General features: G+C 28.5%; 2 protein-coding genes across 7 annotated transcripts in view; both read right to left on the bottom strand.

The window, feature by feature from the left end:
• LOC111623614 (membrane-associated guanylate kinase, WW and PDZ domain-containing protein 2-like) overlaps nt 1–17,328 on the bottom strand; it is an 87,414-nt gene extending 70,086 nt beyond the window's left edge. The window contains exon 1 of one of the 4 annotated variants that reach the window (XM_023366258.1): nt 16,610–17,328. In XM_023366258.1, coding sequence (XP_023222026.1) covers nt 16,610–16,964 — 355 coding nt within the window. In that variant the 5' untranslated portion in view covers nt 16,965–17,328. Of the gene's footprint in view, nt 1–6,399; nt 7,093–16,609 lie in introns of those variants that run through there. The other 3 variants (XM_023366278.1, XM_023366285.1, XM_023366267.1) reach the window with 3 other exon arrangements.
• Nucleotides 17,329–18,787: 1,459 nt separating this feature from the next.
• LOC111623588 (WASH complex subunit 4-like) overlaps nt 18,788–23,578 on the bottom strand; it is a 45,572-nt gene continuing 40,781 nt past the window's right edge. The window contains exons 26-32 of one of the 3 annotated variants that reach the window (XM_023366218.1): nt 21,367–21,463; nt 20,241–20,335; nt 20,011–20,112; nt 19,498–19,591; nt 19,345–19,371; nt 19,138–19,197; nt 18,788–18,997 (exon numbers count right to left, since the gene is read on the bottom strand). In XM_023366218.1, the coding sequence (XP_023221986.1) occupies nt 19,157–19,197; nt 19,345–19,371; nt 19,498–19,591; nt 20,011–20,112; nt 20,241–20,335; nt 21,367–21,463 (456 nt within the window). In that variant the 3' untranslated portion in view covers nt 18,788–18,997; nt 19,138–19,156. Of the gene's footprint in view, nt 19,198–19,344; nt 19,372–19,497; nt 19,592–20,010; nt 20,113–20,240; nt 20,336–21,366; nt 21,464–23,578 lie in introns of all 3 variants that reach the window. The other 2 variants (XM_023366225.1, XM_023366234.1) reach the window with 2 other exon arrangements.

Genomic DNA, 23,578 nt, shown 5'->3' with positions numbered 1-23,578 from the left:
TTGCTAATGAACATTCTATTAAAATTAGTTACTGCAATTTTTAAGGTTAAAATCATTAAAAAAAAAAAAAATTATAAACTAAACACTCTAAGTGAAGTGTTTCTAAACTTTTATATAATTCAAAATTTGAATTATAATATTATCAATATTATTATTATTTTAATATATATATAAACTATATTAAAATAATAATAAATACTAAAGTTATTAGGTCATTACAAAAGCAATATTTCATATAGTAAGCATGTTACGTTGCCAATCAATATACATCAAATTAAAAAAAATAATAATCTGATTAAAATAATTAAATTGTCATTTATGATGAATAACTTGTTCAAAGTTTCATGCAAAAGAGAATTTTTTTTTTATAGATATCGCTGCTAACTGTATCTGGAAGTAATTCCTTTTGGCACAACTGATGAAAAAATATTATCTAGGACCATTGTTACGGGAGTTAGAAAGATGTAATTCAGCAGCGTTCCATTTAAACATTTCTTCCAGAAATTCAAGTTTAATTTTAAAGATACAAACGTATCATTTTTGTATTGTTATTTCAACATTAAAATTCTGTACTTAAAATTTTACAAAAAATAAATAAAATAAATCAAAAACTTTCTGATCACGAAAATAATTTTTAATACAAAACTTTACTATATTTTTAGATGTTGAAGTGGAAGACATTGCTGAATTAGTGGATTATGCCGTTGGAGAGCTAACAAATGAAGATTTAAGAGTTAGAAGCAATGCAGTATTTGGAAGAGGAAGAAGACAAAAGAACTAAAGTGAAAAAGAATTCATGGTACATGGCTGGTTTAATTAATGCGGCTATGTTGGAACTTGAGGCTATGGATCCTAATACTGAACATTTTAACATAAAGTTGAATGTGGGATGAGTGAACTTTTGAAGTGCTATAGAGAAATTTATCTAGAAAAAAAAGATTACAATGCAAACCACAGTTACAAGTTTCTTTTAGACTGTTACATCCAAGAGACATCTGCCCTTGAAGGTACAACTTTTATTTCATCGTCGTCATCACATTTACCTGGAAAAAAACCTCTACAGATCCAGATAACCAAATAAACAAATGATAATATGTACAGTACATATGCATGTCTTTTTATGAATAAATTTGAAATTTGTTGCATAATTTTTATAATTTTACAACGATCCTATATTCCTGGCTGCAAGCTCCTCANCTTTTGAATTAAAGCGTAACACGTCTAGTCGGTGTTTTTCTAAATTTAACTGTCTCTTTACATAATAAGTTTGACGACATGAAAAAAATTATTTTACATTAAATATAAATTAAATTTAATTATTCAAAAATTACCATTTTGAATATTTCATACACAAGAATAAAAGCAAACTACATATAACTAATTGACTCTACTTAGTGAAGATCATAGATAAACATAGAACATTGAATGCTAAATAAAAATGAGTCAACTAACTTGCGGCATTAATTATTAAAACAAAATTAAAAATAAATAAATGAAATTTAAATGTAACCTTTCGTCTAAGTTATATACAGGTAATAATGATAATATATAAAATAAATTTTAAAAATTTGTTCTACTGGAAAATATTTTAGTTCCTTTTACATATTAAGGAAAAGAAGTTAATGAAAATAGCTTAAAAAAATTGCCTGAAGACATATTTAAAATAAAACAATTGACCTTGAAAATCTTGAATTGTTTAAATTCCATAGTATTGTATGTAATATTAATAATTGCTTTACTTTACGGTAACCAAATCTTTTGTAATTAAATGTTTTCAATCCTTTATTGATTATCAGCTTTACGTTTCATGAAAAACGTATAATCCAATAAAGGAGGAGCAATATTTGTCATTAAAACCAAGCAATTTTTAATTTGTCTATTTTTGCAAATTAATTTTTTTTAATTTTATAGGTAGTAGCAGTTACTTTGCTTTTCTGTATTTATCTCAAAATCTCACTCTTCCATCATATGAATTATGATTGTAATATTCAATGATAATTCTGCATTCTCTTTTCTATATATCTTAATTTAAAATTTAATTATTACATTTAATATGACAAAATATTTAATATTTGTCATTAAAATATTTAAAAAGGCAGAAAAATATGTTCTTTTTCTAAACCGTTTCGTATTCCATTAGTTATATATTTATAGACATACAAAACAGATCCTTTGATGTTTGTTTGTTTGGTTAAGTTATGGCAATGCAACACTTGGGTGATCTGCCTAGGGGGATGCCTTCTGGGAAGTCTTTTTAAGGGTAATTGGCTCCTATTCAGGTGTTACAGATGTGGAGAGAACCCGGAAAACGTCACATGGTCAGCCTGTCCTGGTGAGGTGCGAACCCATGATCGAACTCCCAGTGTTCAAGGAATGGAACTGCTTGGCCATTGTGGTCGGCAGATCCTTCAAAAACCTTATTCAATAAACTTTTATTTGATTAAACAGCATCTTAATTCTGAAAAATATTTGCTTTAAAACTTCATTCAAGATATTGTTTTGATTTAAAACTAAAATCCTAGATGATTTGCTCTGTTACAAAATTCAAAATGTAATACGAGTAAAAAACTAAATATTATGAATTAAATATATAATTTTTCTCTTGCAAATGAGCCATATCAAGTTTTATTTTGTTACAGAGGATATAAGTATAATCCAAAGTTCTGTTTTTAATAGAATTCAATACATATATACATATAGATATAAGATGTTTGCTGTATAATTCACTCAGACAATTATATCTGAATAAAATGCAATGTAGTTTGTTGATAATTGGCAACAAATTTCATTATTGACTGCACATCATCTGTATAGTCATATGTCAGGAATATCAATTTTTGCCTTTATTTTTTTATAACTTGCCGTACGAAATGCATATAATTATAAAATCTTAAGGTTTTAAATAAAACTCTTATTATTTTGTAAATTCCATTTCTAAAATAGTTAAAAATTTCTCAGAAGAAGCCTTCTAGATTCATTTAAAAGATTAGTAAATTCATCAACTATTAACATCTTCCAAACTATGACTAGAATCTGTGAATAACCATCAATCAAACTATACAACAGGATTCTTGATTGGAGTTGGGAGTTCGTGGCACAAAGTCCTAGACAGGATTCTTATTAGGCTACAATACTAACTAGTACGTAATTCTGACTAGAGACAAGTGGTTAAAGCCGCCATCTTGTGTTAAATTTTCTCCCAGAATATTCTAAATTAATTTTATTTCCAATTACTGTATTAAATTTAACATGAGGTGACAACTTAACTGTGTATCTATAGTCCAAATTACTTAGCATCTTAATAATTAACTAGCCTTATTATAGCCCAATAAGAAACTGACTACATTGTTTGATTATTAACATATATCAGGTTCTGTTTTATATGTGAGTGAATAAGCAACAAGACATGTAATATTTTTTTACCTTCGAAATTAATTCAAATAAAATGTTAATTAATTTTTCTTATCTTTTATAATTCACTGACTATATACATTGAAAAAAAAAGATAACATTTATTTAAAAGTGAAAATTTTTAAATCTTAGTCTTTATCTTGACTTTAATTGATAAAACAGCACTTAATTTATCATCAATTGTCAACTAATTTATAAATTAAGAAATGATTTGAGAAAGACCCGACAGCAGAGATAACCTATTGAATTAAAGCGTAACACGTCTAGTCGGTGTTTTTCTAAATTTAACTGTCTCTTTACATAATAAGTTTGACGACATGAAAAAAATTATTTTACATTAAATATAAATTAAATTTAATTATTCAAAAATTACCATTTTGAATATTTCATACACAAGAATAAAAGCAAACTACATATAACTAATTGACTCTACTTAGTGAAGATCATAGATAAACATAGAACATTGAATGCTAAATAAAAATGAGTCAACTAACTTGCGGCATTAATTATTAAAACAAAATTAAAAATAAATAAATGAAATTTAAATGTAACCTTTCCGCATACTCAATTATATCATCTTTAAAAATTACAAAAAAAAAAAAAAAAAAAAGAATTGTAACATTAAAAATATTCAAAAAGGTCAAGTTACAAAGAGTATCTTAAATATTTAATAATATTAAAAATTTTTAATTAAAAAATAGTAAAGAATATAAAATTAGCATGCATATTATGATGATGTTATAAATACGGTGACTAAAAGAAATGCAAGAAAAGGTTGTAAATTACAATAATTTGACTAGAGTATTATTTGATTTGCCTAATTCTAAGTAACTTTGTATAAAAAGACAATTCAAATAGTATTCAGAAATATCTATAACAAGTCATTCTTACAATCACAACATTGGATTCATTATTATACTTTACAAACTTTTCAAGTTTTGTTTTATTTTCCCTGCCCCCTTTGTCAGGAAAATTCACATCGTCATTATTCATATATTTATTTTGCAGTTTTGTATTGTTTGTAGTTCATTTTAATAACATATTAGCGAGGTTGCGGCCGAAGTTTTCGTCTTTAAAATGTGAACGTCAAACGTCGCTTACAAGATAGCGGCGCTCGACGTTCACGTTTTACAGACGAAAACTTCGGCCGCAACCTCTCTATTAATTGTAATTACTTTTAATTTTATTTTAGTAATTAAAACAAATAAATAAACTATCATATTTTGGTTACATTGTATTGATTATAATTTACATTTTAAGAAAAATATATATTCAAATTATTTCATCAGTCTTCTGTACAAGTATTTCTATTTGAATTCAACTGCATACAGTATATATAATCAATTTAGATTGACTTTGCAATAAAAATTGATTTTTATACTTTTATATAGAATATATAAATCAAGACTTTCGCAAAAATTTTTCAAATTACTCTTAATTATTATTAGGCTTTCTTTGTTTTCATATAAACTAATTTGAAGAACTAGGTTACAATGAAAAATTAATATGTGTTTTAGAACCAATATCTTCATTTATATTTTTAAAAAATCAATACAAATCAATTATGTACATATATAAAATCTATTACAATACATTATATTTTCTTATTTTTTGTAGCGCGTATCATTTCTTTATTCCGTCCTTTATTCGAGTCCGATAGCAAAATAGCAATTTATATTAAGAATGAAATATTATTTTCCGCATCAAAAGTTCAATTCCTATATAATGTCACAAGTTATTAATATCGTTTCTGGACTTTAGAAATCCAAACTGGTACACGAAAAAAAAATATTGAATTATTGTTGATAAATTAAGAAAAATCAATATTAATAATATCGGTAATTATAATTTAAAGTTGTTATAACTATTGTATAAATAACAAAAGTTATTAATCAATAAAGTTCGTTGAATTTTTGAATCGCCGTAATCTTCTTATATTGATTAATTCACTTAAGTTTTGAAAAGATATTCTGTTTTAAGCTAGTTAATGATACTTTCTTAGATTAATCACAATGTAAAACTATGCATTTAAAATTATTTGACTTAATTAGTCGAAGAGGTAAAGCGATATTTTTACCAATTATTTTTACCATTCAAAATTAATATATTATATTCTTTCTTTTGTTACTGATTATATTATTTGTCTACAAAGGAATTGTGGTTACATACCAAATGCAGTATCAGTTAAAATATGTGATAACATTAGATAAATACAAAAACAAACATACTTTTATAGGGCCAATTGGATGAATTAGTTTTCGAAGGTGCAGATTTATTTGTTAAATAGCGCGGAGTAGAAATATTTAAAACTTCTTAATTAATTCTGCTTTTTATCTATCGCAATTATTGAAAATTATTAATTCTGTACATAAAAATTATTAAGTAATAGTAATATAAATTTTATTTGTTTTGCATATTTATTGAATTAATTCTGCATAACAATAATAAAATATTTGACTTTTTTTTTTTTAATATGGAGCAATTACTACTTTTAACTTGGTCGGTCGGTTGGGTGGTTTGGGGCGTATGGTACAAGGACCTTGGTAGGTCAAAAAGTACCATGTTTAGACATTTGGTTTTACTATTTTTAAACACTGATTTATGTTTTGTCTAGGCCTACATTACATGATTCCAATCAAAGTATCAATTGTAAATTTTTACTAAAATCAATTTTAAAAAATTAGGAGAAATATATTTTGTGATAATTATGTGAACAATCACCTCCAAAACTGTCAAGGTTTATAGAAACCAATCATAATTCAATATATTGTTATTTTTTCTTCCACAACAACAAACAAAATTCTCGTGTATTCAAAATGGAAACGAAGGACAACTTATCTGATTCTATTCTAAATACTACAAATAAAACAGGTCGGAAATATCTTTACTATAAGATAAAACCTGTTTTAGAACATCAAATATTCGTAATTATAAACGTTATTAATTACGACAAGGAAATAAACGTACATTTCTACTACTTGAACTTACCATCGGTCGTGAGAAAATCGTCGTTTATACGAAGTTTATCGGCTTCATCTCTATAAATGACTTCATATAAGAGATGACAACGTTTTCTACCTCGTTTAACCCAACAAAATAACTGATGAAGCGAAGATACAAATATTTTAACAGGACTCATTTGCTTTAACTTCTCCATACCCTGCAAAAGCACTGCTAACTCTCAGCGTGTGTGTGTGTGAGAGTGGTTTCAATCACAACTGCCAATCTCGACGCCCATTTCCAAGAACGATCACCTTCGAGCTAAGATCGCAAAATGCCTTTTAAAACCACTAAACTCGAAAGATTTACACTGCTTTTAAAACATCAATCGACACTACGAGTCTTACTTTATAGTTAATGTAAACTACCAGTTATTCACAGTGTTATATCAGAATAATATTTTGTTTTTATTATTATTTATTTACTTCACGCGAAGAATACGTATTCGAAATTTAGCTAATTTGCCATTTAAGAACGAAATAAAAACGGGGAATTGTTTTCCAACTGTGTCATGTCAAATGCCAACACGTGCTAGGGTTACATGTCAAGGTCACATCATTCAAAAATAGACTCGGGTAGTTAGTTTAGCATTGAAAAAACATGCAAATCGCACACTTAATGTACGTATAAAAATCAAAAATCTGTTATCGAAACAGATTATTTTATTTTTAAATCTTATCGAATAACTTTTTATTTTTTGTATTTCGAGTGACCTCTAAATGCTCCGTAACGCGATTAAATCACCTTAAATATAGCCTATCTATATCCTAAATTATGATAATTGCCATAATAAGCGTTTACATTAATATTATAAGCCATTATAATCTGATAATAGAAGCCTCCGTGCTGTTAAATTAAACAAAATTTAATTATCAGAAAGATCGTTGTAATTATCATTGTGATTGATTACGAATAATCGTCCGATTTTAATATACATAAATTCCAATATTGTATAACTGTTAAATACAATAAATCCTCGGAATTAATATTCGGATAATGAAATTAAATGAAGCGATGGAAACGATAGCGACGGTTAAGCAGTAAAAACAACCAAAAAAAAAATTTGAATTGGTGACGGATTTCTAGATACGTCAATCATGATAACTGATATACTAGATAATTACAGACAATAAATACACTGCGGAAAGATAATCGATGGAAGAAATAAAACATAACATGATATATTGATACAGGATGTTAAGTGTAAGCTTACAAATCTGCAGAGAGAAGAAGAATCTCATACGAAGAGGATATGATTTCAATTATCTCGGCTCTTATCCAATTATTTTTTTGTTCTTGAAATTTATATATCCTATAATAGCAATAGTCGGATATCTATACTGTATATCCTATATCTAAATGCACGCCTTCTGAATTCGAGGATTTAATAAATTATTCCAAGAATTTATTTGGTAATCTACTTTAAAAAAAACGCATCAGTAATGTATATAGAACATCACAAAATATAGTTAGATAATTAAATTAACTAATAGGTTATTTTTGAAACATAATACTCTTATATTGTGATTAGTGTAACACTATTATAGAATAACGAGTCCAAAAAAAAAACTTATATTTATTAATTGCATGATTCCAACACGATTATAAAATTGTTTATTCACCTAAATAAAAACAAGTTGTTATTATTATTATTATAACTAGCTGCAAGGACCCGCTTCGCTGGGTTTTTATTTGTATGTAATATAGTTTATATATATATATATCACTGTAATCTAGAATCTAGCTGCAAGGACCCGCAAAAACGCAAAAAAACCGCCTGTAAATCTTGCATGCCGCTTTATATTAACACTTCCTTTGTTACTCAACACTTCCATTGTTAACATAAATGACTCTAAACAAACTAAAACTATATATATATTAGAGAAACAAAGAAGCAACGTACAGAAAGGTATTGACATCGGAGATCGAAAAGCATTCCCAAAACATGGAGTTACTGTACTTTGGAATTTGAAAAAAAAACGTGCACAAATTTGAATGTATTTTTGGATTCGGAATGCATCCGTGAGAGTAAAGTCAATTTGTAAATTAAAACAAGAAAGTTGTCTGCCAGTGTTAAATGTGTGGGTAATTTCCTCAGAATTATCACGATGATTGGAGATAAGCAACGACAGTCAGCAAAAAGTAGGGATTTTTTGTGACCTTCACACCCAGACGTGAAAAAAAAAATCAGACATCGTTAGATATTGTGACTGCTGGTTTCCAGGAGGTGATTTACAAGATCCTGATTAGGCTAGAAAAAGTNGAATGTTTTTTTTATAAGAGTATATTCTCTATAAAACAAATTTCGTGAATAAAAACAGAATATTTGCGCTACTGTATTCAAAGATTATATTTACATTACATAAAGTTAGTATATTAAAAATATTGGACTTTTATGTACAGTATATTATAATGTAATCATATAGATGAGTTGGTAAAATATATTAAATGTACAGTACCTTTGAATTAAGTCAACACGAATCTATATAAAAAAATTTTATAGATGGAGGTCTGTAAGAAAACACACACCGGATCTATTTAATGTAACTATAGTATCGTCCTGACCAACAACTGTTCGAAGTACATTTAATATAAGATTTTATTAAAACACAGCATCGACTTCCGATTCGGAACGTTAAAAGTAATGGAAATCTTCCATCAAAAAATACGCCTAAGTAATCAAGAGTTGATATACTGGTTACTAATAGCGATAAAAGATAAGACGATCACAGGAGGTACAAATATAAAAAGATTTATTACAGTTAAGATAGATACAATTTAAAAAAATAATAAAAAAAGGGAGGAGGAAAGATTCCGTTATGGATGACGATAATAACAATTAAAAAAAGAACTCATTAGTGATAAATATTACAAAAATCTGTCACGTAAAATAAGCCTCGAGATAAAATTACAACAACACGATATGTGATTATTTATTTCTATTTTAAATTATAAATGTTAATTATATGTAAAAAAGATAATAATCTTGCATATTCAATGTGCCAAAATGGTGCAACAACGTCAAAAACCTATAAAAATAAAACTTCCTCGTATAATACGAAAGAATAAGAGAGGAAGAATTCGTAAAAACGCGACAAAATCGTCGAATAAGTGTAAAAAAAAAATATAGTGTAAATCTAAAAATATAGTGTAATAACAGATAAATTTTTCCCTTATCTTCAAAAATTTCTAAGGAATTCTTCCACTATTTTTTTAACAGAGTGAGACGTGAACTACGAGCACGTTTCCTTCCGTAATTTGACAGCGAAATGCTTACATAATGTTCCAAAATCTCTTAAATTATTCAGTATACAGCGTATAAACGGCTAACAATTAAAACTATAACTAAGGGCGATGGTTTTTATTTAAAAAAAAAAAAAAACAAAAATATATCATAATTCTTATGACTTGCATGTATCTTTGTAACAAAAAGCTTTAAAAAATCCTAAATAATTACCGTGAATGTTATTTAATTTATAAAACAATTAAAAGACACTATCGTGTATTCCATTATAAAATTTTCCATAAAAATAATATATTTAAACGAGCTTAATTGCTACTCTAATTTTAAAACGAATTGAGACAACTTTACAGAGGAGTAAATTCAATTAAATCCAGGATACATATCTTGATAAAGTAACACACAAACACAGACACTGGTGAGAAAAAGTGTAAGATTATATCAAACCTATTCCGGTATTTAGCAGTAGAGGAGGGTTAACAAAAGGACGGAGGAGGAAGAGGGGGGGAAGAAGGTGAGATTAGCTATCTCTGCGACAACCAGACGTGGTTAGAATTTTGTATATCGGATGATATCGAATCACGTTTCCAAGTTTATCACTAGATTATGGTGCAATACCATTTACAGCTACGTTTATGGCAGTCTGGAAATATCGATTCGGAGAGAGCTGATCGAAATAAAAGGTTATAGGAAGAACGGTTTAGTCGACGGACGTTTTCTTCTTCTTCTTTTTCTGGTGAATAACTGGCAGGTTATTTTATTGAATGACTGAATTTCTAAACCCCTAATAACTACTCTTTTGAAAATCTCCAGGAAAATGATATCAAAGAAATGTCAGATATTATTTTTTTGACGTTATCAAAAAAAAAAATGTGAAATGTTTTAAATTCTCTGGAGGAGGTCTTTTTTAACCGTTATCTAAACTAGAAATGAAGTCTGGCCAACTTAATAAAATAATCGGCTTAATTTTTGGGAATTTAATCCTTCTTAAAAATTAGTTATTAAAACGTCTTGACTATTTTACTAAAGATATTTTTATTCCAGGTAAATGGTTAAACTGCGATTTACAAAGGAAAGAAATGATGATAAAAAAAAATTAGTATTCTTTGTATTCAAGTTTTAATCAATAGATGGTCTGTAAAAATGGAATGAGCATTCATTGTTAATGATCAATGCTGCGTAGAGATACAACAGAATGGATATTCATTGACGATAATGTCACATGCGATAGGATCGGTAAAGAAGAGAATTGTTTATCTCAACTTTAATTTTTTCCGTTTAATTTACTTGAATGTAATTGTACAAGTGTGTGTCGATCATTTTGAAATGTATAAAAATTTATAAACCACCACTTGAAAAAGAATATATACTGTATATTACAGTACACAAATTAATTAGAATTCAACTTTTTCAAATAATCTTTCCGTATTATTATTATTATTATTATTAATTAAATCGATATGCCATGCCACATCGTGTCGTACGACATTCACCAACATCGGAAAATTATATATTCGCTATAATTTAGTTTCTACATTATTAATTAACTCGAACTAATTGCAGACATCTTCGTCTAGACTTTTCTACCTTAATATTTTATAACAATAAAGTATAGTTATTACGATCATTGTTCTCTCTGTCTCTCTCTCCACGGTATAACTTGTTTTGCTTGTCTTAATATTGTATAATTTGATTTTTATATCGAATTCGTACGAACTTAATAAAATAATTTGATATAAATTTTATATCAAAGTACTTTTAAATCTTTGTAATAATACAAATCTGTTCTCTGCTTCTTGGTCCAATTTCAATGCGGAAAAAAAAATATATATATATATAGGCCTATATATCTATTAGTAAATCTCTTGCCAATATTTTTTTTAAACCAGTTACGATACAAGAGAAATAGTTATTAATTTGCGAATTGGAACAGATACAGACACGTTTTAATATAGGAATGTTTACTCCTAACATCGCATCCAATAAAGCGTACGATCTATAAAACCACTGTCCCAATAGACCTAGATTTAATATTTTTCGTATGCTAATGTAAACTTTTAACATTTATCTAATCCAAAACACTAAGAATAATTGGATTTTTTTAATGTATACACGTTCGATAATCCAGTTAAGGTGATTGCTGGATAGCCATCATCATTAAAAAGCAATGACCCTACTACCTACTAGGAGGAGTACGGGATATATAAATTTCAAAATTGGATTAAATCAGAGATAAATTCGTCCCTTAACACTATTTATGTTACTTATAGATGACACACTTCTAACAGCGTAATTATATTCTGTATTAATATATATATATATTTTTTTTGTTTCGTTTCTGGACAAAGAAATAAATTTATATAGGTTAAATATTGATCAGTTGTCATATATTTTTTTGAAATATATTCCTCTGAGTTTATCGGAATTTATGAATTTTCTTACTATATTTTTCTGAAAGATGTTCACTATACGTGAAATATATATCTTTATTTATCAAGTTCATCATTTGTTATACCTCGGTATAACTGTCATAATAAATTTTTTGTTGTATTGGTTTTTGTTCCGTCCTGAATATATTAAAAATTCGGTATTATGTGGCGAACTTTAGGTGATTTTTTTTGTGCTGAGTTCACGTTCATTCGTGTATGCTTTGCGGTTTAGTGAGTCACCGTCTAGTTACTGACCTTTGAACGTGTGCTTTCTGTAATCTTTTTTTTTATGGCTTGATATATTGTTCCTTAAAGTTTTGTTAGTGAATATATTACTGTGAGAGATAGTCGGACGTGTATAATAATAATATAACTGTCAGCATGTTATTGGAAAATATTATTGTTACGTTTAATAAAACAGTCTTAACGAATAAGAAAAATCTTTCGCAGTTAAAAATTATAAGCGTGTCGATCTATTTTAGAAGAGGTTTTATTCTAACACCTAATATGATCCTTATTTTTCAATTGGTTGTAAATCAAAAGACGTTTGGTAAGAAAAATAAACACACTGGTTATTTTTCTTAGCAAGCGTAAATAAATAAATATACAAGACACGTGATACTAGGATAAACTTTCGATAACTTCGACAAGTTCTTTAGGTCGAACTTTGACCTGAAGGTTACAACCGCACGTTGGCGAATTGTGTAGCAAATCGACCATAAACACCTGCCACTACTATACAGTTTCCAAGCATTATTTCAGTCAAATGCTTCAGTTCAGTAATGAGTCGTGAATCCGATTACTATAGAACAGCTTTGTTATTTTCCTTCCGCTAAAAGCCACAGAACGAGTTATACCTATTCGAATGCCTCCGGTTATTTCTAACAAGCTCATCTCTTATAACCGTACAGTGACCTCCTACTTCCTGCCAAGCAACAAACAACAGGTACCATCGTCGACAACGACCAGGTTAATAGGTACAATTGCTAAAAGAATCACCTATACGTAGGAAAAAAAAGGTGCACGCAGACAGTACCCGGTACGGTTCCAGCCTCTAACAATATACGTTCACACCTTTATAGAATCTATACGCTCACAGCATGATCCAAGGCCATTAAAAAAAAAAGCGGAATTCCAACTATTGAAATTACAGGAAACGTTAAATATCGGTAGCGCTAATATCTGACTTATTATATATGCCAGACGGGATATGACGAGTTTAATTTGCTTCCGTTCTAATAGTACAAATTCCAACGAAAAAAAAACCGAATTTTAAAAATTGTTAAGAAATTTATTTCCTGGAAACCTTCGGGACATAGCGCAACACGTTCACAACTCATCATCATCTAAACGTCGACTAGTTTCGCCTTTGATTCATTAAAATAGCCAACGTTAAAAAAGGTGGAAAATTATCGTTAATTGCTCGTAGCATAAATCAATATATTACAATAGCAATTAAATCGACTAGGAATTCCCACAATATTTAATAATGCGGCAATACTAGACATCAAAATTGATTCAATTCAGCAGGCATCGACCTAAACAGGCGTATATCAAAATGCGTATTTCCTGCCGTATTTTTTTTTTTTCTCTTCTTTCTTTTAAATTTCAGTCCATCCGGGGAGTGAGAGTTTGCGTTTGATTCATCTACGTTCGTTTACCTTGCTTATCTCGTCGTTACAACAAAGTTAATTTGGTTTAATTCTAAGTAGTACGGTACAAAGGCCGGGTCACACTCGCTCGACTTTCGCCTAAAGTTTACGATATAAAAATTCGAATAATAATCTGAGGTACTAAAAAGGGTCTTTTTCAACATCACCAACAGCTATTTTGTGTGGGAATGATAGTCAGACCAGTTCTCATGTAAGGCGGAGCAGTATGGACACCTTTTTATAAGCATTCATCATTGATTGGGTTGCATAGCGCTCTGAATAGCAATGGATAAAAGGAGTTTTATGCATACTTAATAATAATAAAATAATAAAAATCGAACGAATTTTCCAGTTTATTATAAAGCTACATTAACGTCGTGTACAAAAAGAAAACAGATCAAATTTCTACTCAAGAATTTATTTGAGAATCTCCTTAACAAATTAAAACTTATCTCTATAATTCTCTGATTTTTCAATGATATTTTGGGTGTAATGTTAATGCATACTTTGAACTCCTCCCAGCTTATTCTGTCACTCCACCTTTAAAACTTAACTATATCTGTAACCTTAGAAAACCTAGAGGCTGCTTGATATTAATTAACAAAAACATGTCGACAATAACTGTAGTAATTTCTTATAAAACTATTTTAACGCTTTATCATTCTAATTAATTTTACAAAAAAAAAAAAAAATTGCTACATCTGTAATTATTTTAATGGATAAACAAGATTTTTCCTCCCCTCATCCATATTTTTGATCAAAACAATCTATAAACTGACAACATAAAAAGTTTCATCTTAATAATAATTTCTGGTGTGTATATATGATAAAACAGTTTCAAATTTTTAACGTATTTAATCGATTTGCCAAGTTATTATTATTAAAACTATTTGAAAACAAAGGTTATTTTATTTCTACTCAAGTAATGAAATTTAAATTGTTATCTGCTGATTATTATAACAATAAGATAACTTATCGTGCTTCAATAACGAGGATCAAATAATAATTAAAAAAAAACAATTTAGTTTATTAGTTCAATTTTTTGTTATCTACATTTGTTGTGATAAAAAAAAAATAGTTGATGGTTTAATCAAAGAATTCCATTACTGCGTTTAGAAATGCGAATGACAAATTTCCTGTTTATGCATTTGCTGTATATTTATTATTATTATTTTTAAGCGGATTTTTCTCACTTTATTGCATATTTTTCACGTAAACATTTCCTGCATTAAATATTTAAATAAATTGCTTTTTTATGAAACCAAATAAAAAAAGAAAAAACTCAATTACAATTACTTCCACCTCTTCTTTTGCATTATCTTCAAAGTAAAAAAAGGAAAAAACAATTTGACATTTTCATTAGTGCAAAACTTCCCTCTCGTCTTTCAAAAAGTCTGATTTTATATTAAATTTAAAAATTTCAGCAAAGAAAATATTTAACATATTTAACAAAGGCAAACTTTCAATAGCCATTAAGAGGGAAAAAAATTACAAAGATTTACAGTTAAAATATTTAAATAAAAAGTGTCTAGAATATAAATTTCCTACGTATTTGTTTATTATAGTATTTCGCTCGATAAAATCCGTAATGAAAATCCGCATCTTCGTCAGCTTATTAACTTTGTATTTAACGATTTTTTTTTACTATCAGATTTTATTTTTGACAATACGGAATGAAAATTTATGAGTAAAATTTATTTCAAATGTATATATGTTTTGGTGTAAGTTTTCAATGCAATAAATTTAATAATAATAATAAAAAAAAAAGACATCCATAGGGAGGAATAACTTTCTAAGCAGGGCAAGGACATGTGAAAATATATGAGAACAAGATGAAATATTTCTTGTTATACCAATGAAAAAAATAAATGGTAATGTGTTTTCTGTTAAATAAATTTATATTTTGTTCATTTTTGTATTACTGCATATTAGAAAATAATGTCATAAATGCACACAACTTACGAATAGTTTTTCTAAATACAGCACAATTATAAACTTCATATTTGTTATAGTTTTTGTATATTTTTTAATCATGTACAGTACATAAAATTGAACAAACTTTTTAGTTTTAATGGTGAAAAATATTTTTATATTTTTAATATTAAGAAACGATAATTGACTCAAATAATTTTAAAAGTATTATTACCGATCACTCATAATAACTGTAAATAAAGCTTTCGTAAGAAAACATTTAATAAATTCGCAACAGGTCGAACATACAAATTATTATTAATATATTAAGCTACAGCTCTGCGCACAAATTTAGTAAACAAATTAAAATGTAATGCAACAGATTATGTTAATTTATACTCTTAAAGGGAGGTAATCTTCACTTTTGCATCTTTCCACGCCGTCTTTTTAAAATCCGCCCCTTCCATTCACTTAGTACTAAGGTGAGGCCGACTAAAATATCCGGTTTGAGGTACAGAACGCATTCAAAATTTAAAACAGCCATTTCCCATTGATCGTAAATTGTTCCTAAGCGATACGCCAACTCTCTCTCTGTTAATTTGCAGACGAGACAATTCAGTGTTTCCAAAACACCGAATTTTTTAGTGCTTTCTTTTATAGCTCTTTCCGTACAAGCGAGCACTCCGAAATTCTGTTTTTTTGGCATCTCACACACGTCTCGTCTGCAAATAAAATTGAAAGTGTCGGCGTAGGGACGAAACGCTCGGTATTGTTTCCTAGCGAGAAGCACGCTGCAAATATGTTAAGCATGGTTTAATATTAACTGCATTTAACTGTGTTTTCTGGTGTAACATAAGGGGGGATAGTGTCTGCAATACTACTCCATTAATCAAATTAATAATGTGTCACGGGTATTTTCGAAAGTTAAACGTTTTCTTCTATATATTTTACACCCAAAGACCTACCTGATCTGACAGCTCTAATGATTATTGGATTGCCATTCCTGCAGCAATGATTGAGCCACGCCACCACATCCCTCTGTGTATAACCCGCTACCTTCTGTCCCTGTATTTCTAGTATGACGTCATCCTTGGCCACTTTACCCCTTCCGTACTTGACTTTATCGCCGTCGAACGTTCCGAAATAGGCGAATTCTCCATTATCGGATCCACCCTCGATGTTCAAGTAGCAAATACCTTCGGCCACTTCGACTTCGTAAACATGTTGACACCAATGCTGCTGCTGTTGCTGATGCTGCTGTTTCGAACCCACGTCCGCATCTTTAGGTATTACCGGTCTCTTACAAGCACTTTTTGACATAATTCCACAGGAAATCGTCGGGAAAAATCATCACTTCAAGTTAGGCCTAACTCGTTAGGCTTAATGTAAAGAAGAAACAACATTAGTAATTCCCTTTTTAATAATCCCTTAGGCTTTTTTATATCATGTCCGAACGTTTTATATCCTTTCGGGAACGATACAGAACGTAGAGGGGACGTCGTTTACGAGCAAACTGGCAGTCATAACAACTTTAACTCTTCTAAGTCACTTAAAGTTCAAACGGAGAATTTGAACGACACAAGCGCACGCGCATTGATGACGTCGTCTGTATTTCTACTTCCCTCTTCCCCTCGCGGCAATTCTACCAACTAAAGAAATATGTCGTCTGGATTTAAACGGGATCGTACCGCCTCCGTTAATTTAAATATTTTTTTTTTCCTTCTCTACGTAGAATTTTGCAGTAAATTATTTCGAAAAAATTAAAACCACGCGCGTTATAAAGAATTTTTTTCTTTTTTTTTAAGAGTTTAATAAGTACAGTAATTCTACTCGACAATTAACTCTTGTATAGAATTACATTTTCTTAGAACAGTTAAGGTTATATCATCTTTATTTAAAAAAAAAATTATATATAAATTTGCTAAAATATCTATCTTGGAAAGAATTCAAATTTTTATTCTAAACCGTATTTTTTTTTTGCCAAATTTACGCAATTTAAAACAAGATTTTAAATAAGTAATCGTCTAATAAATTTTTTAACACGCCGAAAATAATAATCATTTAAAAACACGCGCACGTCCTCTAGATCAATATATATATATATATATATATACATTTTTTTCTTTTTTTAACCGTTTTATTACTAAAAGAACACGTTAAAAACGGTTTTACAACCAGGAAAAACACTTTATCGATCGCCATATTTAAATTTTTAACAAGTTTATCGACCGGTAATTTGTATATTTTCCACGTGATTTTCGTGTAATGTGACAATCTGGTAACACGCCGAACGTGAATAAAGAATTCGAAATCCGAAAACACTACAAATTCAACGTTATAAACCATTGTTTTCTTATCGAAACTACGGATTTCTTCTGTCTCTACTGACTCGTTAAACTATGTTAATTACACTTTTAGTGTGTGGTGTCAGTCAGTCAAGTCGGTCAGTGGTGATGCAATATTTACAATTGTATATTCCCTCTCTTTTTCTTTACGTATAAATTTATGGAATTAGTACAATAGAAACGTTTCTAACTACATCTTGTTTTGGTCATTAGTCACGCTCTTATTCGTCCGTATCGGGTTACTGAATTCACGTAAAAAAGAAATAAAATGCTTTCGTCGTTATGTAAACACCGCAAAAGTGCAACAAAAAGCGGCGAAAAATCGCGTGCCGTCATAAAATATCGGTAAACGAGAACAGCGACCGAACGAGTAAGCATCCCGATTACATTTTCACGCTTACTGGTTTATGCAGTTGAGGAAATGTATTATTAAAAACAACGATTTCCACACGTATCGGGGAGATACAGTCGACCCCCTCCCTATAACACTGTTGATTATTCCATTTTATATGAATTCCATGTTGTACGAGTCACTTAGATTTTACAAATACGTGTTCTGGGTTGTGAACGGATCACGTATTTGTAAAATCTAAGTGACTCGTGCAACATGGAATTCATATAAAACGGAATTATCAACAGTGTTATAGGGGAGTCGACTGTAAACCGAATCTTTAAAACGTCGAGCATTTAGTTTATAAATCGAAAAAACAAGTTATATAGGCCTATATATATATAATTTCAACAATTTTATTTGCAAAAGTACATCATTTGTAACACAATATTATTTACATTAAATTCTTTTTAAATTATTTAACAGCTTTTTTTTTTAATCATTTGAATAAATCTCTAATCACGTTTCTATTTTGTTTATAAATAGGATTAACTAAATGGTGTTTTTTTTTATTTTAGGTCTTCTTTATTCTGGTTTTGTACGAAAACCATTTGAGAATTTTTACAGATTATTTCCATTATAAAATGATCCCATCTATTTGAAAAACAGACTTCAAGCTATGGTGAAAGAATTAAAATGTCAATTATATAGTTTCATTCAGCTTTATATATATATATATGTAATTTTTTAATATGAATTAACAGCAGTAAGGGAGAAAAAAACTAATGTTAAGGAAAAAAAAAGTGACCACCATCACCTAAAACCATGCTGTTAATCTACATAATTGAATAAGAGGTAATATCAACTGATGCAGATTCTGAAACAAAAATTTTAGCATGCACTATTAGCTAATTTATAGAAAAAGCACAAAAAAATAATATATACACATACAAAAAATAAACCTAATTTAGTGGGTGAATAAATTAAGAAGCAAAATGTAAAAAAAAGAAAAATGATTGCTTACCACAGGATCCTTCTGTCGAATTGTTTCCTAAAAAGTTATGGAAAAAGTTTTCTTTTTTAATGTTTAAATTGTATAAAATAAATATCTTTGTAAATGTTTTTTAAAAAAAAATATCCCTAACTAAATAATATTGATAATTTTAAAAAGGTTTACCTTTGGATTTTTGTTCTTTTTCCTCGGCAGCTGTTAAGTCGGCTCGGAAGAAGATGCGTGCGCTGCTCAAGGAGTAATTAAGCAAGTCAAATTCCTGAAATTGCGAATTTATAGATTAGTTTTCTGTAAGAAATAACATCATTTAAACGATAAAAATTTTCTATAAATTTAAGAAACTAAGCTAACGTTTTATTCCAGACGTTAGAATTCAATTTGTTTGTACCTTGTTTAAATAAAAATCTTAAAGCTATTTAGGTAGCTTGTATAGATATAAAAAAGCTTTATAAAAACAATTTTTTTTCATATAATTCTGCTTTAATCAGATAATGGGAGATTTTCCAATGCTAAATCAAGATTAATAAGATTCAAATACATTAATAATTTTGTAATAGAGGAAAGACGAGTGTAAAAATGAATTAAATTTTATATTTATATGAAATTTGTACTTTATTTAAACAACAACATCAGCACAAAACTTTCATAACATTCTTGTAAAAGAACTAACACACTCACTTGCTGACAAATTTCAAGACGCTTCACTGTAAGAGTCGCCATTTGTTGTAACTTTTCGTCGTCTTTACCTATTGCTTGTTTCTTCTCTTTAATAACATCATTCTAACAACGATTATAATTCAAAATAAGAAAAAATAATAATAATAATTAGAAAACAAACATATACATGGAGTATAATACTTTTTTCGCATAAAAATAAATAAATTAATGTTAAAACGAAAATATCTAACCATTTCTTTTCTATATTTATCTCGAACAGATTGAAACCAATGAAGTGAATCAAAATCTTGATATTGGTCCAAAAGTTTGAGAATATATGCCACACCTAAAAATAAATTATGCATTAATCTATAATTAAAAAAAAAAATACAGTGAAGATTATGTGTCTTAAATAGATCATAAGAATTTATTTTTAATATTTGATACATTCCTGAATTATTAGATTTGTTAATAAATCAATTAAAAATAAATAAATAAACAAACACTTTGAACAAAAAATCATTTTGAACTTGCAGCTAAGTAAGATAAAGAAATTTCAATCGACTCGTTTTTATTACCTTAATGGATAAATACAATGTACCTAATCAAAAGAACAGTAGTTTGACCTTAAGCATATTAGAAAAGTGGGAAGACGTCCAACTTAGAGATCAATCCCACATTTCTGCCATGCATTTGTTAGTTCACAGATAAAGAATTAATCCTTGTCATAAAGGAAGATTAATTCTTAAAGTTACAACAAATATAATAAACTAAAATTGGGCTTTTCTATTATTAAATAAGTTAAACTTTAAGAGAAATTGAATAAGAATAAAAATTTCATTTAGTCATTCAAGTAATAATTTTAGGTTAAAAATCACATTTTAATTTGAACTAAACAGGTAAAAAACCCCTATTTTATTTCCTCGATTTCTAAAACTAATTTATTTTTTAATAACAAAGTTACAAGTTACAACATAACAAAATTAACAGCAATTTGGAAAGAGGGAAATTTCTATATTATTTAAACATTTCTTTTAATGTATAATAAAGACAGATCTAAGAAAGCAATACTTCTACCCTAAATTTAATATTAGTACAGTCGACCCCCTATAACACTGTTGATTTTTCCGTTTTATATGAATTCCATGTTGTACGAGTCATTTAGATTTTACAAATAAGCGTGCCGGGCTGTGAACGGCTCACATATTTGTAAAATAAGTGACTCGTACAACATAGAATTCATATAAAACAGAAAAATCAACAGTGTTATAGAGGGGGTCGACTGTAGTATATTTGTAATTTATGGATAGCATAACGAATGTTACACGTCTCGTTATAACAAATTTTATTAAGAGTAAATTAAATTTAAATAATTACCCATGGCAAAACCATCATCAGTGAAAGAAGCTCCAATTTTATTTTTTCTATTCATTCTTTCTTTGCAAGCAATGGAATGTTCTATGTAATTTAATGTCTAAAAGAAAAACAGAAAAAAATGTATGTTCTTTAAAATATTTTAGTAGTAAAGTTTCTTTTTTTAATCCAATATATTAGGTAAAGTACAATACAATGTTCAAGATTTATATTATATGGTTTAAGATAAATGAAAATGCTTTGAATTTGTTTTATATGAAATAATATGCATTTCGTACTGTATTAGTATATTTAAAAATTTAATTAAAGGAATATAAATATAATATTGTTTATCTCTCACTATTTAAAGACAATTTTTTACTTGTATATAACACAAAGGAAGTTTAAGATCAAATTTTTTTCGAATCCATTAATATTTCTCTTAAGAGCACAAATGTACTATTTTTAGTTTTTGAAATTTATTTTAAATATTTAAATTGGAGAAAGTTTATATTGAAGTTTTCAATATATTGTGTTTACCATCGTATGGCCTCATCGAGTGGTTCGACGGCCAGCAGTCTTATGGCTCTGTACGGCCCTAATTAGTACGACCACCGGTGCGTCGGATGATGGTCAACGTGTTAATAGAGTCCATTGTGTCATTTTAATGACTTTTACTTGACCAATATTTGTAACAACAAATATTTAAAAGAACAAGTAAGCTCATTAGCCTATTACAATCATATATATATATATATATGGGATTACAATTAGAAAAACAAATGACAATGACATTTGTCACCGAAGAAAGTATAAACTAATAAAAATTAACAATTAAACAATTTATAATAATACTGAATCAGCTTCATTAATCATCGCTTTGCTTATGATATTCTTTTTAATGTATGATTTAATGATAATCATTTTTAATTTTTATTAATTATAATCTGATTAATCGTAACCTTCTATTAACCAGATTTTTTGATTAAGGCCAAATTATATCAGGCGTACGGCTACTATTTAATAGTTAAATATTAAGTAATTTAATTTACTATAATCTTAATAATAATTCATTTTCTGCAAGTTAATATATGACTGAATAATTTATAACATGATAGAAGAAAAACATTAAAACAAGCAATTGATATCAGGACAAAATAAAAACAATTTTAAATGAATTTAACTTATGCAATTATCAGTAAATTATTTATACAAAAAAAACCAAGCCCAAACTTGTTCAGAAAATTGATTTTTCAGATAACTGATTATGTACGAAAAAATATATTAACCTATCCCATGTTGCAATTCGTTCAAATCCTGGCACGTCCTTAAGTACCCTCTCGTGGTCCCACCAGTGCTGCCAGCCAAAACACGCACGCCAACAAAAAATAATATTGGAGTAGCCCAAGACGTAGCCAAAGATTGCATCACCACAGCACTAGCGAAGATTTAAATTTGCCGACCGGCTTTCGGTCAATTGACGTTTCGGTTGATCGACATTTGGATAATCGATGCTCTACTGCATTACAATTAATAAAGAATTTATATATAACTTAAAAATTTCAAATGAATATAATAATTCATATTTCATTAGGATTCTCCTCGATAGATTATTCTATTAAAGAAAGATTTATTTCGAATGGAAGAGGCACGAATACGTAAATTTATATGAATTAAACTGAAATAATCCACTTACTAATCACCAAATAATTATTTAAAAAAAGTCGTTTAAGTATTTTGAAAATTAATTTTAAAATTGAGATTTGATAGAAATCAAATAATATACTAAATCAAACATATTCAGGATATTGCAAATTCCATCATCGCGAGGACTATTATGCGAGTAAAACAATTGGGAAGAACTTCGTGGAATTTGAAATTTCCTGAAAGAGCTTACACAGTTTAGTACAGTTGTCCCTCTATAGTCCGACGTTTTTTAATCCGACATGCTCGGTAGTCCGACGCACCTCCCGTCAAGGTACCCGTCCCCGTTACATGTCTGCTTGCACAGAAGCATGTCGCGATGTGAATCTCCCCATCCAATTTTTACACAATGACACACATTTCGTGTGTTTTATGCGAGCAGTTCTGTTCGAACAGTTGAAGTAGAGAATATTGTAAGTTACTGCTAGCAAAACAATGCAAAATATGTAATTATTTTCAGTAATCCGGACACTTTTGGTAATCTGACACACCTTTGGTCCCATACCTGTCGGATTATCAAGGGACAACTGTA

This window comes from Centruroides sculpturatus, unplaced genomic scaffold (assembly GCF_000671375.1).
Source record: "Centruroides sculpturatus isolate CEXI.00-Female unplaced genomic scaffold, Cexi_2.0 scaffold84, whole genome shotgun sequence".
Lineage (NCBI taxonomy): Eukaryota > Metazoa > Arthropoda > Arachnida > Scorpiones > Buthidae > Centruroides > Centruroides sculpturatus.
The sequence above is the reverse complement of the archived record's forward strand: the minus strand, read 5'-3'. Positions and strand labels throughout refer to the sequence as shown.